Below are 24,714 nucleotides of genomic sequence, written 5' to 3' on the forward strand. Positions count from 1 at the left end.
CTTTGCGGGGTTGGGGAGTTGTCTTGTTGTCGTGTGGAATTTCACGACGTACAGTGAGTGCATCTTTTTAAAGAGCAGCTGCACCGCGTGGTGCGTGGAACTTCAACCAAGAGATGGACCCGGGGGGGGGGGGGGGGAAGATGCGGCTTGGGAGGGTAATTTCGAAACGTCCACATAACGAGCGGCCACAAGTCACTTACCCGAACGTAGCGCAATGAGAGGAGGGGTGGGCCGTTTTTATGCTGCTTTCTTGTTCGCCTTCGACTGTTCGCATGGTGGCGCATAATTCGAGCACTGGGTTAACGAACTTCACAGTAGGCTAGTTGGTTGGTTTCGCTCGTTTCGCTATGATTGGTGGGTGCGTGTGTATGTAGCAACACAGACCCCACCGTTTGTCTCACCCCACCCGTTTCCCCTCATTTCCCTTCCCTTTCAACTTCAACATGAGGACATGGGATTTCGAATTTATTCGACCGTCGTTTCGGTTTCGATGCATAAATGCTACGTTGGTAGCCTTACTACTACTACTACTACTACCACTACTACTACTGTTACTACTGCTTCCATTCGCTAGTGGAGTGCCGCTGGTTGGCCTTTTGGGATGAACGGTGTCAACGAACTTACTCCTTCACTCAGCCAATAATAATCAGTTGGGCGAGAAAGTCGCATGCATCTCGCCCCTCCGCTTCATTTCCCCCCTTCTCGTCTTGGACCGTCTCAGGCGGGCAGAAAGTGAAACTTCCACCCGAACAACATCCTCTCCTAAAACGGGGTAACGTGATTTAACTTTGGCCCCCGTCCAGCCATTCGGTGCGGTGTGCCATTTTGGATGCAATTATTGGGTGGAAACAGACGCAAAATGGCTGGCCCGGGCGTTTGCAGAAGAAGCTGCTCATCCCATTTCGGTCTAATGCTCCACTGCTACAGTGTAACGACCTTTGCGTTGGTGCGGTGGTACGCACGGAAACGAAACCGTGAGACTTTCCTAGTGTTTCATTTACTTTCGATAGACATCTTTCTTTACTGTAATGAATATGTCTTTTACATATTTTTGGGGTCATGTTTTTTTGATTTTCAGATTCCTTTTTTTGTGCGTCAATTTCTTTTGTTTAATTTATTCTTTGTGCCTTTTCTTAAATGAGGAAATCTTATTTGTTTTGTGAGTTCTTAACAGGATTTTATTACATTTGGACAGAGGTCTATTTTAAAGTCAGAAAATATTGAACCTGGACCAGTTTAATGATAATCTTCCCTTAAAACTATTAGGCACCTTAAGGTCCCGCCGATGCTATCGTCGGAGCAATCGTCTTTACATTTTTAATTGCACTTCACTTTGCAGGAAATCCTCGCTATGACCTCATTTCTTCCCAGCAAGGTGTGCTTGCGAAGTGAGCAAGCGACATCAAATCCCGCCCGGATGATGATTCGCCCTGCCGTCCGTACCACGGGGACTTATTGTCTGAAGTGTGCACCAACTGGCCACCAAGTGTGGGCGTAAAAACACAAAGCAATGTCACGTTTTCCGTGTAGTCAGAGTACACAGCTGGTTGCTTACGCAAACACTAGGCGGACCGAGCCGCGGGTTGTCTTATCACAAGCTTATCAGGCTCAGGAACGCTGGGGTTTGGGAACACAACTGTGTCACGAGAAGTTGAGGTTGACCAGGTGGGTTGCATCGGGACCAAGTGATGGTAGCCCCGGAAGTGATGGAAACGGCCGCGTCTTTCGTACAATTGCTAGACTTTTCTAGATGACTCAAAACCTAACTCACAGTTAGTGATTTCGAGTTGTTATATTGGCTCTATTTTAGTTTCTAAATACATTTATTGCGAGTATTAGGATTTTTAGTACTATAGTACTAAATTCATTTTCGTTTCTGCAGGACATGTCTTTTGCTATATGCTGTTTTTTCTTGCTTTCCTGCTAAATTTCCATAGCTGATTCAGGAAGCTTTTGATTGCAAAATGTCATATTTTAAATATTCTTCTGAGCATTATTAGGGTTTTTAGTACATCAAATGCACACATCAAATTTAGTACAAAATTTAGATGTTCATTCAGATCGTTCGCTATTTGCGCTCGCTTGGCAAGGAGGTAAAAGGGAAAGTGTTAACAAAACACTCTCCGGTCTGGTTCCGTCCGGGTCAACGGCCGGTATGCTTTCCAAGCACTCCTCCCCACGGTGAATGATCGAATGAACCAGTTTCCGCCGGTGTGGCCTGGTTGGAGCGATGCTACACTGCCCTCCCGGGGTGGGAGGGAAGTGTTATCGAGCAGAAGATTATCCCGCACCGCCGAAAAGCTTTCGCTTTCGGTATCCCATGTCTATGATATGCATCCGCCAGGTCATTCAACCATGTCTAGAGCCGGCGAGCTTTTCCATCTCCCTCGTTCGACCGATAATCAGTGAAAGTGAAACTATTCCCCCACTTCCTTCGCTCCGTTTTTTTTTTCTTCACACTTGGCATTTGGGTTTTCCATTCGCTTCGATTGGTTTCACTCGAGGAAAAAGAAAGTGCACGATACGGCGCAGCAACAGCAAAGCAAAAAAAAAAACAACGTACCACCATCACGGATCCGGCAAAACGGCTGCGGATCCCGGTCACGGAATCGAAACGTAACGAGCACGAATAATCAACCGAAAACGGAACGGCGGAAGCCAAACATCTCGCCGTTTGGTGGGAAGTGGGCAAAGAAAGTCACTAACCTCGGCCAGTGAGAAGAAGCGAAGCTCTGCCACTCGGAACACACAGAAAACTTCGGTCGAATGATAAAAAAGTAACAGAAAATGTAGGGCTTCATCCACTTCTTGGCTATCAATCTTTCCATCAAACACGATAGAAGATGAAGAAATGAAAGTAAATAGAAGAGGAGAATTAAATTAACCGTACTGTTGATTCCACGTGATGCAATGGAAGCGTCTTTAATTATCATTATTTACTTTCTTTGCTTCTTTATAAGTGTGTCTTTATGTTCGGTATGATGGTACTTTCTATTCTTATTACAAATGTATTGTGTTGTAATGTTTTACATTTTTTAAAACTTTTGCTTAATTTAAATTGTTCTTTTCCTTTTTCATTATTAATATTCCTGTTTTAGTTTTTTACATCGAACTTTTACCTTCTTTCACTTTTGCTGGTTTATTATTAGTCTAGTTTTTCATTGCTAGTACACTAGTTCTGTGCTTTTTGTTTTCAATTTTTCGTTTTTATTGTCATGTTTACTTTGTTTTTGACACTATATCAAACTTGTGCAGTTTTATTGTAACTCTTTGATACATTTGGACTTTATGTTGAACTGGTTTTAATTAGTTTTATCACTACTTATGTGTTTTCTTTCAATTTTTTTATTTCTTATATGTTTTACTATTTTTTTACTAGTTTTTATTTGAAATTCCAACATGTTTGATATGTTTTACCAACCTTTACATTTCCTTTCGCGGTTTCTCACGCTCTCACAAACGTTATTAGTTTATTACGTTTGTTTTCCCTTTTTACTGTGTTATATGCTACATTTTACGGCACATTTTACTGCAGCGTCGTATTTAAAGTAAAGTTTTACTACTTTTTCCCTACCACACGCCATTACAAGCGTCAATTACAAAAGCCCCTTACTATGCACTTAAATCTAATCGAAAACAAAACGACTCACTTTCTCGTCCAGCCCTCCACCGAGTTCACCCTTCACACGAGGGTGATGCTCGGTCATTCGGGCCCGATCGCCCCTAAATGCTGCAATGCCGGACCGGGGAGGCACTTTTCGAAAGCCATTTCTTTTGCGATGCTTTCGGTTTTCGTACCGCGCACTGTTGCGTTGTTGTTTATTATTCAAAAGTCGATTAGAAAAGCAAGTCTCGAATTCACTCTGGAAGCCGGACGCTACTAGCTTCAGGTTGTGCTTTGGTTTGCATTATACAACGATTGTATAATTACGCACAACTTTGAGCGCTTCGAGCTGAACCTACTAGCTACCGATCTCGCTCCCTCTTTCTCTCTCTCACTCTATCTCTCCCTTCAGTTCCTCGTTCGGATGGTGGTTTTGTTTTGGTTTTATGTTTTTCGCGAAAAAAAAACATCCACCGAAAGCGAACCTCTGCCGCAATGGCTCCGGGCAACGATCGGATCGTTGCTCCGATGATCGTCATTAGCAACTTTCTCCACTAGAAACCACCGGGTCTTATACACGTCGGACATTGACCGCGTGGTAGGTTTCTCTCTCTCGCTCTCGCTCTTGCTTTCTTGCTCCCGGAAAAGCCATCGAGCGCGCATTTATGTAAACGCTTGCGTGATGAGGCCGCTTCGTTCGACAGCATACTTATCCACCCGGACGATTGATCAGCCCGGTGTCGCCCAAGAGGCTTATACGCATAACAATATGGGTCACTAGGGGACAGAGGCTTTGTTACAGACGCTGATCGATAAGAGTCGGTGCTTTGCTACATACATGAGCAACAAGTAAAAAACAGCACAAACCAAGAACACAATCTGACTGCACATCCTCAATGTGATCTGCGTCACGGGGAAAGATTTGGGTGGTTTGAGGGATTGTTTTGCAATCTACCCCGAAAACAAACCAAAAAAAAAAAACCCCTGCTAGGGCTATCGGGTTTATCTTCCGTTTCGTGCGCGATAAGCGGACGAGTTCAGTGGCCTTCACCCGGTTTGCTTATCGGTCATTCAAGTTTCTGGACGATATCGGGCACGAAGAACTGCAACTAATGGTACGTTTCGACATTTCTTTCCCCCCCAGAATTCGATGGCACAACCGTCCTATGCCGTGTGTGCGGTGATAAAGCGTCCGGGTTCCATTACGGTGTCCATTCCTGCGAAGGATGCAAGGTAAGTGCGATTTTATCTCATACATAGCAACGAAGGTAAGGTAAGGAAATTGTGATCGCTGGCGCATGAAAATGACGGTTTATTGGGTAAGATTTGTACGAACGCTCCGGAATGGGCAAGAAGTTTCTCGAAGCATCACCAAAGTTCACTGTATGGTGCGGATGTACGCGCCATGAATTTCCAAACCACGCCGGAAGTGGCATTTTCAACCGGCCCTATGAAATAAAACACCTTCAGCACCAGCCATCGCCCCTTCTCTTACGACCATGAACATGTGCTAACGATTGAAACCCCCTTTAGCGAAGACACTCGCGCTAACCTCAACAAAAAGGCCACATGCGAAAGGCTTCAGTGTAACCGCAAAAAACAGAGGAAATCAGCGGGGTCCGATGGTCAAGAACCTTCGAAATTTCCGAACGTTTCCAATGCACGATGGTGGCGCCGGTGGCACCGAATTGAAGCCTTCTGCCTCGCTGCCCGTGTTAGCCCAGGTGCCGAAGGGTTCATTCACATCGTGAAGTCCCTCCCCAGGTGGAGCAAGGTTTCATAAATTAAGGTCCCCCCCGGTTTTGTGTGTTACTCCCCCTGAAGGCAGTGCCAGATTGAAGTATTGAACCGAAAGGGAACACACACAGGTTACCGAAGCCATTCACCTTCGTACGGTGTTGCGCCCCCGGAAGCAGGTTCTTCGTTCAGTGACCTTTTTATTCTGGTTTTACTGCAAAAAAAAAGGAGAAGAAAAGCAGGAAGAAACCAGCTAGAAAAAAGCACAGTTTGCAAACGAAAGATTTGAAAGAGCGCACAGGAACGGTTGGAAAGAAAAACACGACTATCATCGAAAGCCCGCACTGATGGAGAAGCAGCAAGCGTAACTGGAAAATTGCTGTGGAAAATAGAAGCGGAATAGAAAATGGTTCTAAACGGAGGCGAGTTAATCTAAAAATAGCTACATATAAACGCGCACAGCTAGGGAACGAAACGAGAGTGGAAAGGTAACGAGCAACAGTAAAGAAATGATTATGCAAGAAGCGATAAGTGAAGAGAAACAGCACCGAAACGTGCGAACAAAGGTGAAAAGAACGATCAACCGTAGAAGAAGAATGTGAAAGACATAGAGCAAGAGAAAGAAATCGGAAAAAAACTTACAACAGCACAAGAAAAGCTACCAAACGAGAATAACAGCTGCTTCTGATGAGGGAGTGGGTGTACGTATCGTCATTGCCTGCTCTTGCTCTTGCTTTAAGCCCTTCTTTCCTCTTGCCCTTTACCATACAGCCGGTCAGCTGTGGTATGTGGCGGTGCCGACTCGTGGTGGCACAGCAGCAAAAAAGGTGACTGACCCAAAGCCATCTTCGTTCTGCCTTAGAACCTCATCCCCCCTCCATAAAGGTGCGATGGTGGAAATGGAGCTAAAATGAAGAATGAAAAACACAAAACCACCGAGTCACCGAGTGTTCGGTGGTTGAGAAAGGAAGATGGAGATAGAGAATAACATTGGCTATTGTGTTAACCTACTGCTGCATGATTCTATGTTCGGTAGCACCTTTTAGATGGACGTGGGGAGTTGTAACTGTTGTTAGAATGAGCACGTTTCGAGGTGCACGAGGTTTCGAGCGGGATGATGGCAACACGGGCGCCTCCGATAGGAGTTCCCTCTGCCACCGGCAGGTCTTCGAAGAAACCGTCAGCGAGTTAACTCCCGCCTGATGGCCACCGGGTGCTCCGAATGACACGCCACCCGAGTGAACCGCGCAAAAGGCCGATAAACTTCATTGATCGGTCAATGACTGCGGACGGTCGTAACGTTGCGCCCGAAGACGCTGCTCGAACTGCTGCTCACGGTGAGAGGCCGCAAGAACCGGACCAAAGTGGGAAAGCAAATGGTGAAGAATCAAGAACCGGATTCCACCCTCCGCACGGGGCTACTCGCCGGGGGTAGCAAACAGTTCTAGCTGGATCAGCATTCGGCCACGGATACGAATTACGAATGCTGAGAGAGAGAGAGGCTGCAAAAGATTGGCCCAAAGGAAAAAAGGAACCAAAACAGTTTGAGCTTAAAGTCAGCTTGAAGTGTCGCTTTACCCTTGAAACGATGGGTGACAGGGTGATATAAGACACTCATTGGCACCGTGGGTTCCATTTTTGACAGGTTTGACATTTCAACCTCTTCACTTTACGACATCTAACATTGGATACGTCCAGTGACCCCTAGCAGTCTCTCTCTCTCTCTCAGTCCCGCGTTCACTCACACATACAAGCTGACAGTGTGCGCCAGTGTGAAGCTTTCCAGCAATGGTGAGCTTTTGGTGTGCTTTTAGAATCTGCACACGCGCTCGCTCTCGCTCTCGGTGCTCAAAGCTCCGTTCTTAGTAGTCGAACGCACCGTCCCCTTCTGCGCTTCATGGCCGCGTGGCCGATGGCCTTTTAGCGAAGCGGTGAGTTTATTGACTTCTGTGCTTCGGAGTGCCGTTCGGAGCTTCCAAGTCGCCGTCCTGCTCTGCTTCGCGAGTGGCCTTGTTTTCACAGCTCGCCATCCCGCTCACCCACACACCGCTGTGTCGCTCTGTTATCTCGGCGACTGCACTCGGCTTTCGTAAGTCCCCGCAAACCCCGTCGGCACACACTAAACCCGTTGGGGGGGGGGGGGCCGTTCGAATGCTTATGTCCTTGAAAGTTAAGTCGCGAAGCCAAAGTTGCGTGAATTCTTTTCGCCACCGTGTGGCACACAGAAGGGAGGACGCTGTATGGATGTGTTGTAATTCCCACCAAACCTCCCACCGGGGTTTCGCTCAGCATAAGCGGCGCGTGGGCCAGCCCGCAAACGGGAGCGGACTGTAGAAGAAGAAGAAGAAGAAGAAGAAGAAGAAGAAGAAGGGGAGAAGAAAAAAAAAACAATCAACAGCTGCATAGTTTATGGAACGGTGGAATTTGTCGCTCGTGTTTCTCCTTCGGGTGGGTTGGTTTTTTTTTTCGTACAAGAAGCGAGAAAAATCCTTTCGAATTTCAATTTCTGGTACAAGGGCACATTTGGTGTGTGTGTGCGTGTGGTTCATAATTATGAAGTGGAGAGAAGGGTTTTTGCTGCATTGTGACTTTAAAGGCGAGAAGAGGATGGAGGGAGGTTGGGGCTCATAAATCGACTCCAGTCTGGCGCTCGCCGTTGGTGGTGGGCTGCCTGTTGAAAGAGTTGGTCTTGAAGCTGCGCTCGGTTGTTGAACTCTGCCTGGGCATCAACCTTGGTGCGGCGGTGCCGAAACACCTGGCCCGGCGACCTAGTTCTCTGCTGCCACCGGTGCCAGTTTCATCCTTTCACCCATCAAAACTGCATGCGACCTTCGCGGGAACCATCGGATATGCGGGAGCTTTGTAGAGGTTCAATTATTATTTGAACGTCCCAAACAATGCTGACGTTTCTTTGAGAGAAATACGGATGCCTACGAGACACGCCAAACAGAGCACTCCCGAGTAGGGCCGTTGCGGGTTGGAGTGCCGGAAAAAAAGGGCCAACGCGCGAAGGTCATCCAGTCGGTTTCGAGAGCCCGCCACATAAGCATCGTAACACTTCCAACTTCTGCCACGATTGGAACCACCTTCAGCGATACGATCTCGGGCTGCGCTTTTGTTGTGCAATGTTGCATTGTACGGGCTCGCGGGTTGACGGTGCAATGGAACGTGGCCCAGCTGCAGCGCTGCCCAACGAGATGGCCACACGGATCGATTTCGTCGTTGCAGTTTCCCGATTTCGACGCGCACCCAGCTGCAGAGGCGAACGATACGGGCGGCCCCGTACACCTAAGTCGTCGACCTACCTGCTTTTGTAACGGTACGGGTGTGTGTGTGTGTGTTTGCGGTTGTCAAGGACAAGCAACACACGGCCGGGTAGACTGAACACCTGGAGTTGGTGATCTGCAAGGTGACGCAAACAACGGTTGACTTTCGGTACCGTGCGGAGGTTTTGGTCTAACAGTTTGCTGGGGTTTGGTGGGTGTGCTAGACAGCATTTGGTTGCTGCTGCCACCAAACGATTTCGCAAAAGTAAACCCTTTATTGAGGTCCGATTAGACAATTAAATTTTCAAAAAGTCCAACTGTCAAAAGTGTCAAAGTTGACAACAGTTTGGCGCCATTTCTCTCATCCCAGTTCACTCTCACCACGTGAGTGAAAAGAACGGCGAGCCACTCACTCACTCACGCTGTTGTAATTATGCAAAAAAAAAAAATGGTGGATATGATTACAAAAAAAAAAAATGGCGTATTAAAATAAAAACCGACCCTCCACCCTTTGAACGGTTGGCGCGACACAGCCCGTGCGTGCTCGCAGCTCGCTGAAATGTGTTGTTTGAAGCATCGTGTTTTTTTTGTCTTGCAAATATAAATAGACCCATCATTTGACCCATATCTCTCGCATCGATGCGAAGCGCGCACACACACACACACACACGCGCCCGCTTGCGTCAAAACAAACCACACCGAAATGAGATATTCCACTCATTTAAATGAGGTTCCCTCATCAATTTCTTCGTAAATGAAGCGTGTCGTGTTGCTTTGCTGCCTCTCGCTTCCTGTATGGTATTTTTGCACCAAACTCATTTCCTTCTCGTACCATGCCACAGCTTCACGGGCCCCGGTGGGTGGGAGGAGCAGCTGAGTGACACACTGACTCGGTTTCAAATCGGGAGCCCTGGTTTTTTTTTCAAGCTTCATAGTTATTGTTGCTGTTTGCTGCACTCCCCCTACCACCCCCTTCCCCCCCCCCTCCCACACGGTGCGTGCTCCTTTTATCTGACGTACTGGCCAACTTCTTTTAGTCGTTAAACGGTCTCGTATCATGTGTGTGTGTGTGGCTGCTCGTGATTTTGTTTAAGGGTAAAACGCGCATGCCACCGATTGGCCGGGTCATTCACCTGGCCGCACTATGGCGCGGATGCGAATTTCGTCGCACCGTCAAGATATGCTTATTTGGGGATGGTTTTTGTTTTTAAACAAGGGAAGAGGGGGAGCGACTTATCATTCCACCTTTATACCGCACCGCATTGCGTTTAGTAGCAAGAGTTGAGCGCCAACAGCATAAACTGTGCGTCAATTAATGTGTTCCTTCTTATCTCGCTCGGTGTGTGTGTGTGTTTCGACATTTTTACGGCCCCGATGGACCATTGCTTCCGTCGTTCGGCACTTATTTAATTAATGAAAAAGCAATAGTGAAGAACCCCTATCATCACGGGGTTTTTCGGCTACTACAGCGAGGGTGAGCCGCAAAAGAACTTTTCTTGGGTGTGATGGTTGCAAACAGAAAACAAAAAACCCTTCGGACTGCGAATCGTATGCAAAAAAAAACAAAACGAATCTCCGAACTCCATACACCGGGCCCCGGTAGCTTGAACCACAGGGTTGAATGAACTCGAGTGGCCTCGTTCTTTTATCTGTCACCCTCTGCACGTTCGCTTCGCGTGCGTTTCTGTGTGTGTGTGTGTGTGTGTGTGTGTCTACCTCGTGGAGCGCGCACCGCACGAGTTGGAAGAGAACCTTAAAAATGTCGTCGATCGCACGCGCTCTTCTCGCATCTTACAACCCCCACAAAAGAATAGCAATGCGAGCGTTGTTCCTTTTGTGAGTTAGAACGAGAAAGCAGTGTGAGAGACAGGGAGGAAGAGTGTGTGTGTGTGTGGGACAATCTAGGGGTGAGAATGAGAAGTATGGGAAGCAGGGAGGGGAATTGGCCTTGAGATTTTATGAGGCCACCACCAACCACCCACCACCCAAAACCACCCCTTGGAGTGAGGGACGGGGGTGGTGTTAAACTCTATTCGCACCCTTCATATCATAGTATCTCGCTCAGCCGCGTTCACTCACCCGATGGTTCTCTCACTCTCACCCTGACGTCGTATGACGTCCATTTTATGCGTCCAGCTGTGGCTTTGTAGCAGCTCGTTCCACTCCGTGAGTGTATGACTGCAAGCAGAAAGAGCGAAAACGTTCCCATCTGTGTGTGAGCGCAAAAGAGCGCGAAACAAACAAAGATGGCTGCGTTTGAGAGGAAAAAACAGTGGGGTGAGTTTTCTCTCACTCTGTTGCACACTCTCGTACTGCTGCTGAGAGTGTTGAACTCTTACTACGCGATCCGGGGCACACACTCGTGCATGAACCGCGAGGGTGTTCATTCGAGAGCGTGTGTCTCCCTCCTCCCTTCCGGACCCTTTAAATGCGTGTGGCGTAAGAACTTCGCCACTCTTCTGACACGTTCGCTTTAACTATCTCTCTCACTCGCTCTAGCGGTCTCTCTACGGAGTGGACGTTCGTTTTCGTTGTTTCGAAAGAAAAGCGCTAGGAAGTTCATTTCGGCTTCATTTTGTCGCGCATTCATTGTTCGGTGGCCGGATGTGTCCGACCTGCATTTTTTTTTTTTGAGGGTGATAACGTTTTACCAACAGTAGCACCACTGATAAAAAGTATAAACAAACAAGTGGAAATTTATTAAAGAATGTATTTTAGTAGTACACATTTTTTAATGTGCAATCACAAGTCGCATAAATAATGTTATTGTATGGTTCATTGCTCCCCTGGATGCAACGCGACCTAGAACCGAATGTCGGACAAGGGGTTGAAGAATCCATTTACGAGCATGGCAGAACATGAACACTGGTGCCGGGTGTTCATTTCCAGCAAACAAGGCTGAATAAGAACGGGACAAAAAGGCGATCCCATCCCCCCCCCTCGACTCGTGATGGATGAGGTCGACGACCATGGAATTGATGGGCACGAGCGGGAAGCGGCCGCAGGACGCGGGAAAGGCTGCGAGCAGGGAGAGAACGAGAACGATTCAAAGGGAAGGCAAGCAATTTAGGTCATCAACCTTGCATGTGGGTTACTGAGGCCAACGACACCGAAGCGCCGTCGCTTGGTGGTTTTTTTTTGTTTCTTCTTCTGCTTTCGTTTCCATCCCTTTAAGTCCCTCGCGTGTCCCATGCGCCGTTATCATACACCGTACAAGCAGAAAGGGTCCTGCACTGCTCTCTGCTGCTTTGTCTGCGGGAATGAGATGATCATGGATGCATTTTTTTTTTTGTGCGAAGCTTATCTCGCGTTCGGGGTGGTTTTTGTTGGACCGCAGCAAACCAAGTGCAGCAACGGCACGGAGCGTCGAAGTGCATCGCGACGTTTGCTTCTCGCCGGGCTGGAGCGAGAACTGTGCTGTGCTTAAATGTCGGTCATCGATGATCCGTTCGGTTTATCTCATTTTTTATCGTTCGTTTGATGTTTATTTCCTTATCTTCGCCTTGGAGGTGGCCCTCTATTTTGGCGCATTTTAGTCATTCTTTACAAAAAACCACCCTCTGGTAGCTAAAAGCATACAGTTCAAGTAAACTATAAAAACAAAGTAATAAATTAGGAGCATGCCATACATTTGCAAAGCATAAACTCAACATCCTGTTTTAGCGGGGAAAACAAACAAAAGGCGAAATTGCGTCACGAATGCGTTTGGCCCATGGTTGGTGACAACAATAACGTAGCGCGTGTTGTGAAGTTGTGCGTAAAAATTTTGTTTGCACTTGCTCATCGATTGTTTGTTTATTTTTTCCACGTTGTGGTATCTTTCAGGTAGCTTTTTTTTGGCGCCCTATTTGTTGGTGTTTCGAGAATATTCGATTGTTCTCGATATATGCTTACGAGGGACAGAGTCATATATTCATGTAGAATCTTGAATTTTAAATAAAAAAAATAATTTTCCCATTATATTCACGATGCTTTTGTACGCTGGAAAAGGGAACAATAACATCACAGCAACCCGAACAACTAAGCCGCGACAAAGATGTACACAATGGCCACACTCCACCGAAAACTGCATTTGGGTGGACGATGCAAAAAAAACACAACAACAAAAATGGCAAACCTCCCCTCCCGTTGGCTCGCTAAAAACTCAGTCACACGCAACAACGTACACCGCAAAGACGACTAACTTAGCTGCTGCGTGTATGAGTGACGGTGCGTTTTGTTGCTGGGTGGTTGACCAACATTTCCACCCTCCTTCTCCCCACCCGTACCACACTGTCGGTGCACAAAGAGACCCAAAGACCCGAGACACACGGCACAAGAAACGAACGCCAAAGGTCTTTGCTCTGTTAATGTGTCAATGCTATCCGAGCGCGCGGGAAGGGGTTTCGCTTGTTTTGGCTTCTAGCGCGTTGCTCCGGAGCGGTCTCTCTCTCTCAACACGGTGTTGGTGAGCGTTTTTTTTACAAGCGACCGATGGCAAGAACCACCACCATATGGTGACGAAAAATGCGTCGAGAAGAGAACGCACGGCCGCGTGTGTGTGCGTTCGAAGGGCTCAGACGGTCGAGTCGTTTCTAGAAATTACGAGGGAAACCGGAGCGGCCCGGCAAAGCAGCAATGTGAATGAAACCGTTCATTCGATATGGAAAACGAGCTACACGATTTGAGTTTTATTATTCATGAGTTTTTAAATGTTAGTTACATACTTAAGCAATTGGAAACTACATATTAAAACGCGATTATTTCAAAAATATTTTTAAAACTCCATATAAAAGACATAAACACAAAAGATTTAATGTTATAAAATGACTATGAAAGAAGTCCTAAAACACCCAAAACTAAATTTTGTCTGTAAAAGTTCACTAAACATTCGATGCTCTCAGATACTAGCCATTTGATCTTCAAACGATGAACTCCAACTGAAGCCTTTTAACAAATTTATTAAGCTCTCGCGCCATTTTAACATTGCTTTCGAAGATAAATCACTGCACCTATGGCACTCGAAAGGGTGTAAAAAATTGATTAAAAAAAAACCTGATGGAGACGCATGGTACGTGGTAAAAAAGCACGTGGCGCACTACTGTAAACAGAGACCTCGTTTTAAAATTGGTGAGAGCGCCGGATTGAGCAATACGGAATGAGCGCTCGCAATCATTTCGTGGGAGTGTACGGGACGAGTGTTGTTTCTCTTTCTCGCGCTTTCCTTTATGCGCGTGTGTGACTAAGGTGTGAGCGTATTGCAACATATCGTGTGTGACTTGTGTCGAATTGACACATGTACTGATCATCAATCGGAAATACCCCAAAGCAAAGTGGGCTAAAGTGTGAGAATGTAATAAAACCACACAAATATAATATGATTTCTTCTCGCATAATGACCTTTTTTACAAATTTGAAGAATATTGAAACCCGCCCATAGGTTGATGTCTAACTGTCATAATCCTACCTTGTTCTTATCAGATCGCTTCCAATTTATCATAATCAGGCCTCAAAATTGCCCAACAACCAGCGCGATACGTCAGTTTGTTTAGATCGCCATCGCACATTAAGTTCTGAAGTTCGTCGCCCCATTCCTGCGAGTGCCCCCCCTCCCGCTTTTCGGCTACTTTGGCTCCCGCGTGCTTTAGTTTTTTTTTCCTTTAGCTACCGTACGCCGTGAAGCAAGCGCGTGCGTTTGCGTTAAAAAAGGCTATTGACTCGTAACTGTTCTACGTGCCGTCATTGTCGTCGCCCATCTTCACATCGCGTCCCCCTCGTTCCAACTCCCGCTTTGTTGATGGGCAAGCGATGAATTTAAATTATGCTTTGCACTAATGCTAATGACGTTTGTGTTGTTGTGCATGTGCGTGTGTGTACGTTTACGAGGGTGCAGTGCATTACACGAAAGGGAAGATGAATAAACACAATCCATCGCCGAAAATAAAACAATTTCATAATATTCCCCACCATCGCTCACACCCACGTTGTGGCGTAATGTTCCACCCGGCCGTCGTCGCGCATAACTGTAACTGTCATTTAACTGTTAATTGTGAAAAAGGGGGAATTTGTTTGTAATTTCTGTTGGGTTTCCTTTTTTTTTTTGGTAGTTATTATTGGGCTCATTTGCATACACAACTCGTAGCAGTGGCGAACAGCAAATCGAACGCTGGGGTCAAAAGCCTCGAATGTCGAGCACCCGCCAGTGGGGACAAAAAGTAGCAGGCCCAAGGTATGAATCACAGAACAGTTTTGTGGCCACTCCAGAACAGGATCGAACAAAAAGTGGACATTCCAGTTTCTATCATTACCGCAGCAAAACTGGAACTCTCGGCGGTGACTCATCGGGCTGGGAGTCAAACTCTTTGGAACTATTTACACATAAATCATCAACACGGTGGTTGAATCCAGTTTTTGGAAAAGTTTTCCCCTTACCCAGTAGAGGTGACTGACATTTTATGCGAAATGTTAATTAAAAGTTTGTCCAAAACAAAAAAAACATGACAATAAATTATCTAATCACTTTACACCCGCGGTGGTGGTGATGGTACGCGCGTGGTTACGAAATTGTTTACGCCCGTGCGTGATGGAGCATTGTTTACGTTTTGTTTTACCTTTTGGAAGTAACATCTAGAAAGCAGCAGAAAAAAAACAGAGACGAAGAAAATTCATCCACCAACCGCAACGGTTCGTGTAGAAATGGAAATGAAAACAAGCGCGAAGAGATTGCGGAAATAGGGAAAAGTGCAAGTAACAAAGTTGGTAAATGGATAATAACAAACGACTCACGAAATGGGTGGTGGAGTTCAACAACCTTTTGTGATGAAGGGTCTTGCATCTCTCACCTGATCCGTGCCGGCACGCAGAAAAGGGAAGAGCAGGAAGCGAAAGACTAACCATTCGGCAGCGCGGGGTAGAAAGTGTCGATGATTTTCATCTTCAGCTCCAAATGAGAGAGAGAGAGACAGCTTCGAGAAAGAAAACATAGGAAGGAAGTAGGCACAGTATGAAAAGAGAGAAAGAGCGAGAAGGAAAAACTATCGCGGTTTGCTCCTAAATAAGTAAAAAAAAACCCTAAACAAAGTAAACAGACCCCATTAAAAAAAAGAAATAAAAGTACTACCCCTCGGGGAATTAAGGGTAGTAATCCACATTGCAAACGGCCATGTTTCGTAAGATGTTTGGAAAGGAAGCGCAAAGAGAAGTAGGAAAAATCCCACCCAATTTTCGAGCTTTAATGCGTTCATTTACCTCTGCGGCCAAAAGAGGCGAGAGAAGAAAAAAACACCAGAGAGAAAGCCCCAAGAAGGGGGAGCGAAAAAAAGAAGGCCAAAAATCCAAAATCAAAACAAAACCAAAACTCCTAAACAGACATTCCACCCGGTGGAAGTTTCCATTACCCGACCCGGGGCCACATTACACAACATGCTGCCTTTTTTTTGCGTTGCTCTCTCTCCCTCTCTCTTTTTTTCTCTCTCGTTTCCTTCATTTATTGTTCCGAGCTGCTTTTCTAATGCTCGTAATCAAAACAAAACGAAAAGGAAAGAAAAGAAAAACCTCCAAACAAAACATCTAAATTAAAACAAAAAAAAACGTGTACCGAGGGTAATACCGAAAGCAGGAACCAGAAAACAGACGAAGCAGCACCGTGCTAAAGTGCGTGAAAAGGAAAGCAAGCAACCGAAGAACGATCGAAACAGCGTTGTTGAGCAGCGGAGGGCCACACCAAGGCGAAAGAAATCAAAATTTTGTCCGCGCATAGGAAAAAAAAACCCCCCGAACCACGTCGTGATTACTCGCCTTGTTTCTCTGAACGAGCTCCATCGGAAACCGCCCCGTATTCGAGTGGCGTGAGGTCAATGGACGCTCCGGTACCGTAGGCTGCTAGTTTTACTTCTCCCCCTTCCCCCCTCCCCCCCTCCTCTTCCCCCCGCGGGTCATCCGAGTGTGTTAGTAAGTAGTTAACACAATTGCATAATACACACAACGACGTCGCGAAATCAAGTCGCCAGCGTCAGAGCCGCTGCCGAATCGACCGTTTCCGTCCGCCTGTGAATTATATATTACGATCAGGACTGTACATTTCACTACGCTGTTGGGAGCAAAAGAGAAAGGCAGATAGAAAAAAAGCAAGAAGAAAGACAGAGACCGAGCGCAACGTTGCAAGCGTTGAAAGGAGTGAAAGAAGAAAGGTGGCAGATATCACGCGGAAATGCCAACTCGATCATCATAAGCACTGTGGGCAATCAGTTATTTTTGCGTAACCAACTGACACGCTCGCGTGTGTGAACGGGAGAGCAAGTAAAGAGAGCGAGAGAGAGAGAGATATCGAGTAAAAGAAAATGGAAGAAAGAGAGCAGTGGGTAAAATTGCAACCGCACGATGGCGGGCCCGATCGTGGTCCCGATCGATCCCGGCTCGGCTGGAGAGAAATGACGTCGCGCGTGTCGAAGCTGTGTCGATTGCGGACACAACCCACCTCCCCCTCCCCCCAAGCGCACGAGATCGGTCATTCACTTCCTTCTATTCTCTCACACACACCGTGGCCATCTGGTTGGCGTTTGCGAGTGGGACATGTTTTGACCAAAAATAAACTACTCCCCCTCCCCCTTTCCCTCCCCCCCTACCCACCACTGTGGAAGGATGGGATCGGGGAAGCAGGAAATCGAGTGGAGAAACGCCAGCAAAAACCGGGTTTTTCTTTTCCGATCCGGCAGTTGGGACGCGATCGTGAACACACACACATACACGCACAGTGGGACAGACAGCGGAGGTTTCGAGTGTGTGTAATTATAGGTCGGCGGACTAAAATCCCACTTCTCGATCTTACGTGCGCTTTATCTCGCCGTATCTCCCCCACGTCCCCCCCCATCTGTCCAACACCTCACCAATACAACGATCGTACCGTGAGCGAAATCGTTCTCATTCTCTGTTCTCCACAAGAACATCGACGACGTGCACGGCGTGGAGGGCAATGACTTGTCCGGGTTTTTTTTTTGTTTTGTTTTTTTGCTAGGGTTGATCACCGTCCCCAAGCGGGGGGGGGGGGGGGGGGGGGGGGGGGAACTCCTTGTGGTAAAGTGTACCCAAAGCGGTAATAAAGTGAGAAATCTTCCCAGTTCTTCTAGAGAAGTCATCTCTCTTTTTGCGAGCATCTTCAAGTTCTGTGCCTTTTACGGTGTAAACCTGCTACCTCCAAAAAGTGACCCCATTTTAGGATGGACCGGTTCAGTATCGTTTGGAGATAAAGAAATGCACACAAAGGATGCAGCGTGCTGCAGATCGCAATAAAGCAAACGTCTGGAGGGATGCTAACGAATTCTTGCCATTTCTCGAACTTTTCCCCGTCGCTCGGAATTGCAAAACAGCTCCGTAGACATAAAGCGGGCGAATGCAACTGGCGTCTGAAGTGCACAAAGAGTGACCGATTTTCCGCTTCCAGTGAACTATGGGACACCCCGCTGGTGGCGATGGGGGCTCTGAAATAGAGAGATCCTGATGGAACGTCTGGGCAAGGATAAGCGAGAATACAGCTGAATCAACTGAAGCCACTAACTGTGACACTCTGGCAGATCAAAATGAGAGCATTCATGTTTTTTTTTTCTTTTTTGTCATTTGAATGTGTATATCTAACGGATAAATGGCGGTGGTGTTTTGCTTACCCCTGCTCGCTCAAACCCTCCGTCACAGACAGATGACAGACGGCGAGGTGTAATGTGCTAACCTCTCCCGGCCTTCTTTTTTTGTTTTTCGTTGTTCTCCATTTTCGTTTGCCATTTGCCGCCGGCAGCGCCGGTGTCAGTGAACTCACCCGCGTATTGTTCTTGCTCACTTGCTCCAAACAGCCAACCTTTGCACCGCGCGCCTTTCCCTTTCCGGCGCGGTCGCGGTTCGTCGCTTGTATCGCACTCGGTACTTTGTTGGTTTTGTTTACCACCATTTTGACGTTTGTTTGCGCTTTGGAATCCGAGGCGGCATGGTTTTGGCGGTGTTGACGCTTTGTTTGGCCAATTCTGGCGCCCGTTTATTGTTGCATTACTTCTGGGCCGACGGTACCGGCGTTAAATCAATGTGTGCTCAATGTTATTGTGCTACTGTACTGCTGTACAAACCAATTTAATGTAAATCGATAAAATTTGGACTTTAAAAAGTGTATGTCTTTGCTTAATTTCTTGATAGGTATTTATCAGTTTTTAAATAACAAATAATTGTATCCTTTTCCCAAGATAAAGACCTATCTATGAGAGACCTATTAGTCCTTTGATTCATAGATAATAAAAGCAGAATCTTTTAAACTAAATTTATCGTTCGTTCCAAATTAGTCATCTCCAATATTACCGAAGCTCAAACGTCCAATTCTAGCCAGCTGAGCTGGGCGAAATCTCTCGAACCAGTTTTCCCTCGAACTTGATTCACGATACGTGAATCACTCCCCCCAAAACGGACGGACTGTTGACGAAAAGGCCAATGACCCCCTGCACGCTGTACCTTCACAGCACATTCTAACGTCAATGCCGAAAGTGTGAAAAATTGCCCCTTAACGCCACCCCCCCCCCCCCCCCCCCCCCCCTTGCTGGGAGGAAACAAGGCTGGAGAAGGGCAGAATCATGCTTCCAACTATCCACCAGTTCTGTGTGCGGTTCGTCTAACTTCTAACTGTAACCCGTCATCGGGCACTGAGCACCAAAACAACTTCAGCAGTTCAGAGGGTCCCAGAAAAAGGGCGGAGCGGGAAAGCGTTACTGGCGGTGGCGGGTATATGAATTCGTAAGCCTTCCTGTGTTCCCTGTGGAGGTATTGGGTCACAACATGATGTTGTCACATGCAGCATAGTACCCACGTTTGCGTACTAAAGTGGGGCCCCCATTTTTTTTTCTCTCTAATGTCAATTCATTCCAGCAAACATTTGTTTGTCCTTTTTGTTGTTTCCATTGTTTTTTTTTTTTTTGTTGGTTTTGTTTTTGCACATAAACACCCGCAACAAACAATTCTGGTGGCATGGGAGGGCATGGGTGTAAGAATGTGGAACACAGAGAACACAAAACAACCCGTTAGCCTGTTCGAAATTGCGTACGAATGTTGTGTGTGGGGCGACAAAAAACAGCGGCACACACATACCGGGCGGACATCTAAGCGGACATAAAGTTTAGCGTAACGTCCCCATAAACCCACCCCAGAAGCAGGGAGGGAGAGAGTTGGAGGACGGTGGCTCCAGGGGGTTTGCCAGCAGTAGCGGGAGGAATCAACTGAAACGCGGCCCCATTCCAGGGGACCTCGCTGTGTGTGCATTTTGACCATAAACACGCCGGACCCGGACATGAGCGCAGAAACTACAGACGATCGGACACCACACTTGATCGCGAGCCCGGGGTGACCGGGAGGGTGCTAAGTTGGTGAGAAAAAAATTATGTAAGCCCAGGGCGCGCGCGTTTTTGCGCGTGCGATGGGACAAAAATGCGCGCGCGCTCTTCGTTCATAGCAGGAAGGAAGAGAGTGAAAGGTACCGGGGAAGGGAGTTGAAGTTGTTGCGCAAGACAACAACAACTACGGCAGCAGCACTCTCTTTCAGTTTCGGAGAAAAGTTCGTTGACCGTTGTCGTGCGCGCCACGGAACTATAACCCTATTTGCGGCCTTTTTTTTGTTGTTGTTGCTTCTCCTCTTTGCAGGTTCCTGGTTTTGTTTTTTTTTTGTTGTTGCCGTTGTTGTAAATAGTCAGCCTTTGACACACCAACACGCGCAGGTTTACGCGCTGCATGCGTTGAGTACGCGCGAAACGGTTAAAACATTCATCGCGTTGCGTACCTGGTGCAATGCAATGGAAACATTAAAGTTGTGATGTTACGTTTAAAAAGTTTAGTAAGCAAATATAATAGTAGCAAACAAACGGATACGAAATAGAACAAATAAAGAAAAGGCAAAGAAATACAACAGAAGAAAACATAGCCAAAGAGAAAACATTACCAAAAATATAAAACTACAAGTAAGACATACAAAAAGAAGTAAAAACTGAACAGTACAACTCGAAAAGCTTCTATGATTGTGAAGAAGGTGTAAACAGGTACAAACAATATCGAACTAATGAAACAAATACAATAATCAAAACAAAACAAAACAAAACAAATCAAAGAATATAAAGAAGTACAAAAAACTAATATAAAGCAAATAATATAATCAACAAAGCTAAACAAATAAAAGAAAATTACGAAAAAAGAAAATTATGAAGCTTTAAAAAAAAAAGGAAAAATATAAGTAATGAAAATGGAAATGCTTCGGATGGTAACAAAAACTTTTAATTAAAATAAGCAATTCTTTAGTTTTTGTGAGATTAAGACAAAAAGTATTAAAAAAGTGATAAAAACAGTAGCAAAAAGATAAAACTAAATAACTACCATGTAAATGACAAAGAGAAAAAATAAGAATTAAATCAAAACAATCAAGCCAAAACAGTGGTGAACTTAAGCAAACGCAGATCGTAATCGGAAGAAGGTATAAAACAGGCAATAGAACTGTAATGTTGCACCGCTAGCCATTCCAACCAAAATGTCATTGAACTATGGAAGAGAACGAAGAACACAAAAAAAACCCACCCGACGAGCGGGTGGCAAGTGGGCCAACAAGGTTCTGAGGTCTGCTAACGAACTCATTTAACCTTCCGCCATTCGGTTCCACCCTTCCAACCCTTTTTGGTCATATTTCCACCCCGCCGAGCACACGAACGTGCACACACGGCGACGTATCGGGCGGTGTGGCTTGTGCTGTTGACCTAATTAAACACTCAGACACCGGAGTCCCTGGTAAGTCCTAGCAGCCTGGGACCGTGGGGGATAAGAATTTCCATACGCCGAAGCACTCCGAGTTCATCAGCGTGGTCTGTGGAGCGTTCCGAAGTTTTCCACTCCCCATCGGGAAAACTTCAAACATTCTGCGAGAGGTTAGAAGAGTTGGGAATCCAACAACAACAAAAACCCTCAACAGGGTGACATACACGCACGGGAAAACGTAACGGAGATCAGGAACGATCGCGCGACCGAAACCAGATCGGGCTTCTTCTCCACATTCACACACACACACACACACGCACGTACACCCTTTTGAGTCAAACGGTCATTGAACTCTCTCAGCAAACTATTGTTCGTGACGGAAGATGAATGAGATTGAACAAAATGGCCATGCGGAGTTGGGGAAACGCGAGCGAAGGGGGGAAGGGGGGGGGGGGGGGGGGGGGTTGTGGACGAGGTAAAATATGCAAATCTACCGTCCACAGCCACATAACGCCGATGGTTGGACCCAGGAAATCGCGTTTTGCTCTACCGGCCTCTACCGTACTCACCCCTCCGTGAAGGGGTTGCGCGACCCGGTCTGGACGTGTTCTCTCGCTCGTGAAAACGGTTTGAGAACCTGTCTCGGCAAACTTCTCCCGCGTTCGGTGTCGCTCTCCGTTGCTGACGTCACACATTTGCCTGGTCGTGCTTGCAACAATTGGCTGGACCGTTAACGGGAAGGGGGGGTGGGTGTGGGTCGCGAGCGAGAACCATGTGCCGGGCAGGCCTGTTTTGTGTATAAGCCCGTTCATTCACCTTTTTTCCCGTACGCGGGACCACACTATGGTGACGCATGGTTCTTTCCCGACTGCCAGCGTCGTGGTCGTTCTCTCGTTATTGGAATTTCCGTACCGAACTGCTCATGTGAATGGATTTATTAACATTAAAATAAATAAACCAATAACAATGCCCTGATGCAAGATGTCCCCAAAAGTTTTGGAATGGCACTCCTTTGTGAGTCAGTGTCAAATTCCCCCTGGCTATGATGTGGTCAATGTGTGCAGCAGAAGCTTTTCTTTTTGGCGGAAGTTTCACCCTCTGGTGCAGAATTCAGCATTCTGCTCACCCCCCCCCCCCCCCCCGCACTTCGGTACGAAAGTGTGTAATGTGTGCAATTGCTGATGACGAGCATGCGGTTGAGGTGAGCGTAAATTCTCGTTTCAGGTCGTCCTCCTTCGCATCCACCACCGCAACCCACCCAAGTCCACCCACCCGGCCACAGAACCTCGCCGAGGCCAATGAACTGTTGCGACGCCCGTACGCGTTCGTTTCCCGGGCGCTCCCCGGCATTACCGGGGGTCGATGACGGTTTTGCTTACGGTGAATCCGTCGGTGACGTCGTCGCCCGTCATCGGCGTCGTCGTGCTCTTTCTGTTTGCTGGGCTATTTTCTTTTTCACTCGTATGTGCACGTTCTCGCGGAGGCCACTGACCGATTCGGCCGACCGACCGACCCGAGAGCAGCTCGAGTCCACTTGTGATGCTTTTTCGCGAGTGGAAGATCATCTTCTTTGGCGACGATCAGTTGCACGCGCGCGTGTGTGTGTGTGTTGTTCATTGTTTACGTCGAGTTTAGTAGCGGTACGATCACGGATTGCGAAAAGCAGACAAACTAAAGCGATTTATAATCGATGTATTTAGATCATGTGCGCAGAAACAAAAAACACGCTTCTCGGCCCGTGGACATCTTCTTTGTTTAGTTTGATATGTATGAAGATCTAGCGCCTTCAGTGGGGAGCAGGCAATTAGTAAACTAAATTGTTTATAACAAGTTTCACTTGTTTCGCCATCGCAATTTGCATCTTAAGATGCACGAAAGAGAACAACTTTATTTATATTTCGACAATTTTACACTTATTTCCTTGGCTGCATATATATGAATGATTCTAACCGTAAAAGTACTTGTAAAGGGCTATAACAATACAGTGTCTGTTTGCTGTCACCCAAACCACCACCAAAGATGAAGCTTTTTTTTAACATTTTGCGACAAAAACAACATACTTTACAGTACGAATTACATTACTTATAAAAAAAAGCTTTAAATTACTATTTTGTTGCTCATTTTTAATGTACACGAAAAGTGCATACGAATAGTTTCTTCCAGCGTCACCCACATTTTGGGTGACGGGCCACCAAACCCGTTTAATTATATATTTAAATGCATTTATCTTGACAAAACCAAACAGTAAACACAAAACTTGTTAACTGAGACCCTTCAACAAAGAAATTTCCAAACATAATACCCAACCTGCCGGAAGTTGACCCAATACCGTCTCGCTGTGCGTCACCGATGCCCGATGCGAATCCTTTCTTTCTTTGTTTAATCGCTGCTGAATCATTCCCGCGCACACAGGAACGTAAACAACAAAAAAAAAGCCTCCCAAAAAATGTTGAGTGGCTGCTTGCTTTTGATTCATCATCCATTATCATCGAACGCGCGCGGGAAAGGGTGGTTTTGTTTCCCTTTTTTTTTTTGGCAAAAAAAAAAGATTGCAACTTCGACAGATTTTCATTCGAATTCGCAATGATTCACCCTCGCAATAATTTTTGTAACTGAATACAAAACTTTTGTTTTATTGGTTTCCACCCCCCAAAAAAAAAAAGTATAGACACACTTTCCTTTTGGAAAAAGTGACAGGAAGACGAACCCCCCCCGTTTTTGCTGACTTCCCACAACTCCCCACCCATCAGCATCAACTTTCCATTGGGCGGTTTTTACCCTCCTTATTGCTCAAATTTCGTACCATTTTGGAAGGAAAACTTTTCTCACGATTTCCTTTAAACTACCCCGCCTCCCCCCTCCCCCCTCCCCCGGCCTCTTCGTGCGGTTTTGTCGTACAATAAAACGCTCACCTCGGTGCAACTTTAAAGAAGAAAAAAAAAAGACCAGGTAAACAAAATGGCCTCATGTAATAGGAGCGGCTCCCGGCTTCCGAACAAGGGGGGAGGGGTGGTTTGTTGTGTTGGCAAACGTACGCGAATTTTTTTCTACTCCATTTGCCATTTTTTTTTGCTGTTACTCCTCACCACCACCTGGTTGAAGGTGCCACACTCTGTGTGTGTGAAGGCTCATCATAATTGGCCTCGCTTCAAATTCCTCTCACTTTCTTTCCCGGCCGAAGCAAAAGACGATGACGCGGTTCCACAAAACGAAACCCCCTCATTGCCCGGCGAAGAAAGAAATAAAAAGAAAAATAACACTCCCCTCACTTCCTCCACCCCCTCCCACCACCAATCCCTTTTTTAGTTTGACGGTGGGAGGGGTGGTTTTGGGAAAGGAAAGGTGAGAAAAATGCTTGAAAATGCAAAA

At 46.5% G+C, this 24,714-nt stretch overlaps 1 protein-coding gene across 1 annotated transcript in view; it reads left to right on the forward strand.

The window, feature by feature from the left end:
• Nucleotides 1–24,714, forward strand: part of LOC128710260 (ecdysone-induced protein 75B, isoforms C/D) — an 87,440-nt gene that overhangs the window by 37,520 nt on the left and 25,206 nt on the right. Inside the window, exon 2 of the mRNA XM_053805306.1 lies at nucleotides 4,749–4,837. Coding sequence (XP_053661281.1) covers nucleotides 4,749–4,837 — 89 coding nt within the window. The remainder of the gene's footprint in view (nucleotides 1–4,748; nucleotides 4,838–24,714) is intronic.

Source organism: Anopheles marshallii, chromosome 2, assembly GCF_943734725.1.
Source record: "Anopheles marshallii chromosome 2, idAnoMarsDA_429_01, whole genome shotgun sequence".
In the NCBI taxonomy this organism is placed as follows: Eukaryota; Metazoa; Arthropoda; class Insecta; order Diptera; family Culicidae; genus Anopheles; species Anopheles marshallii.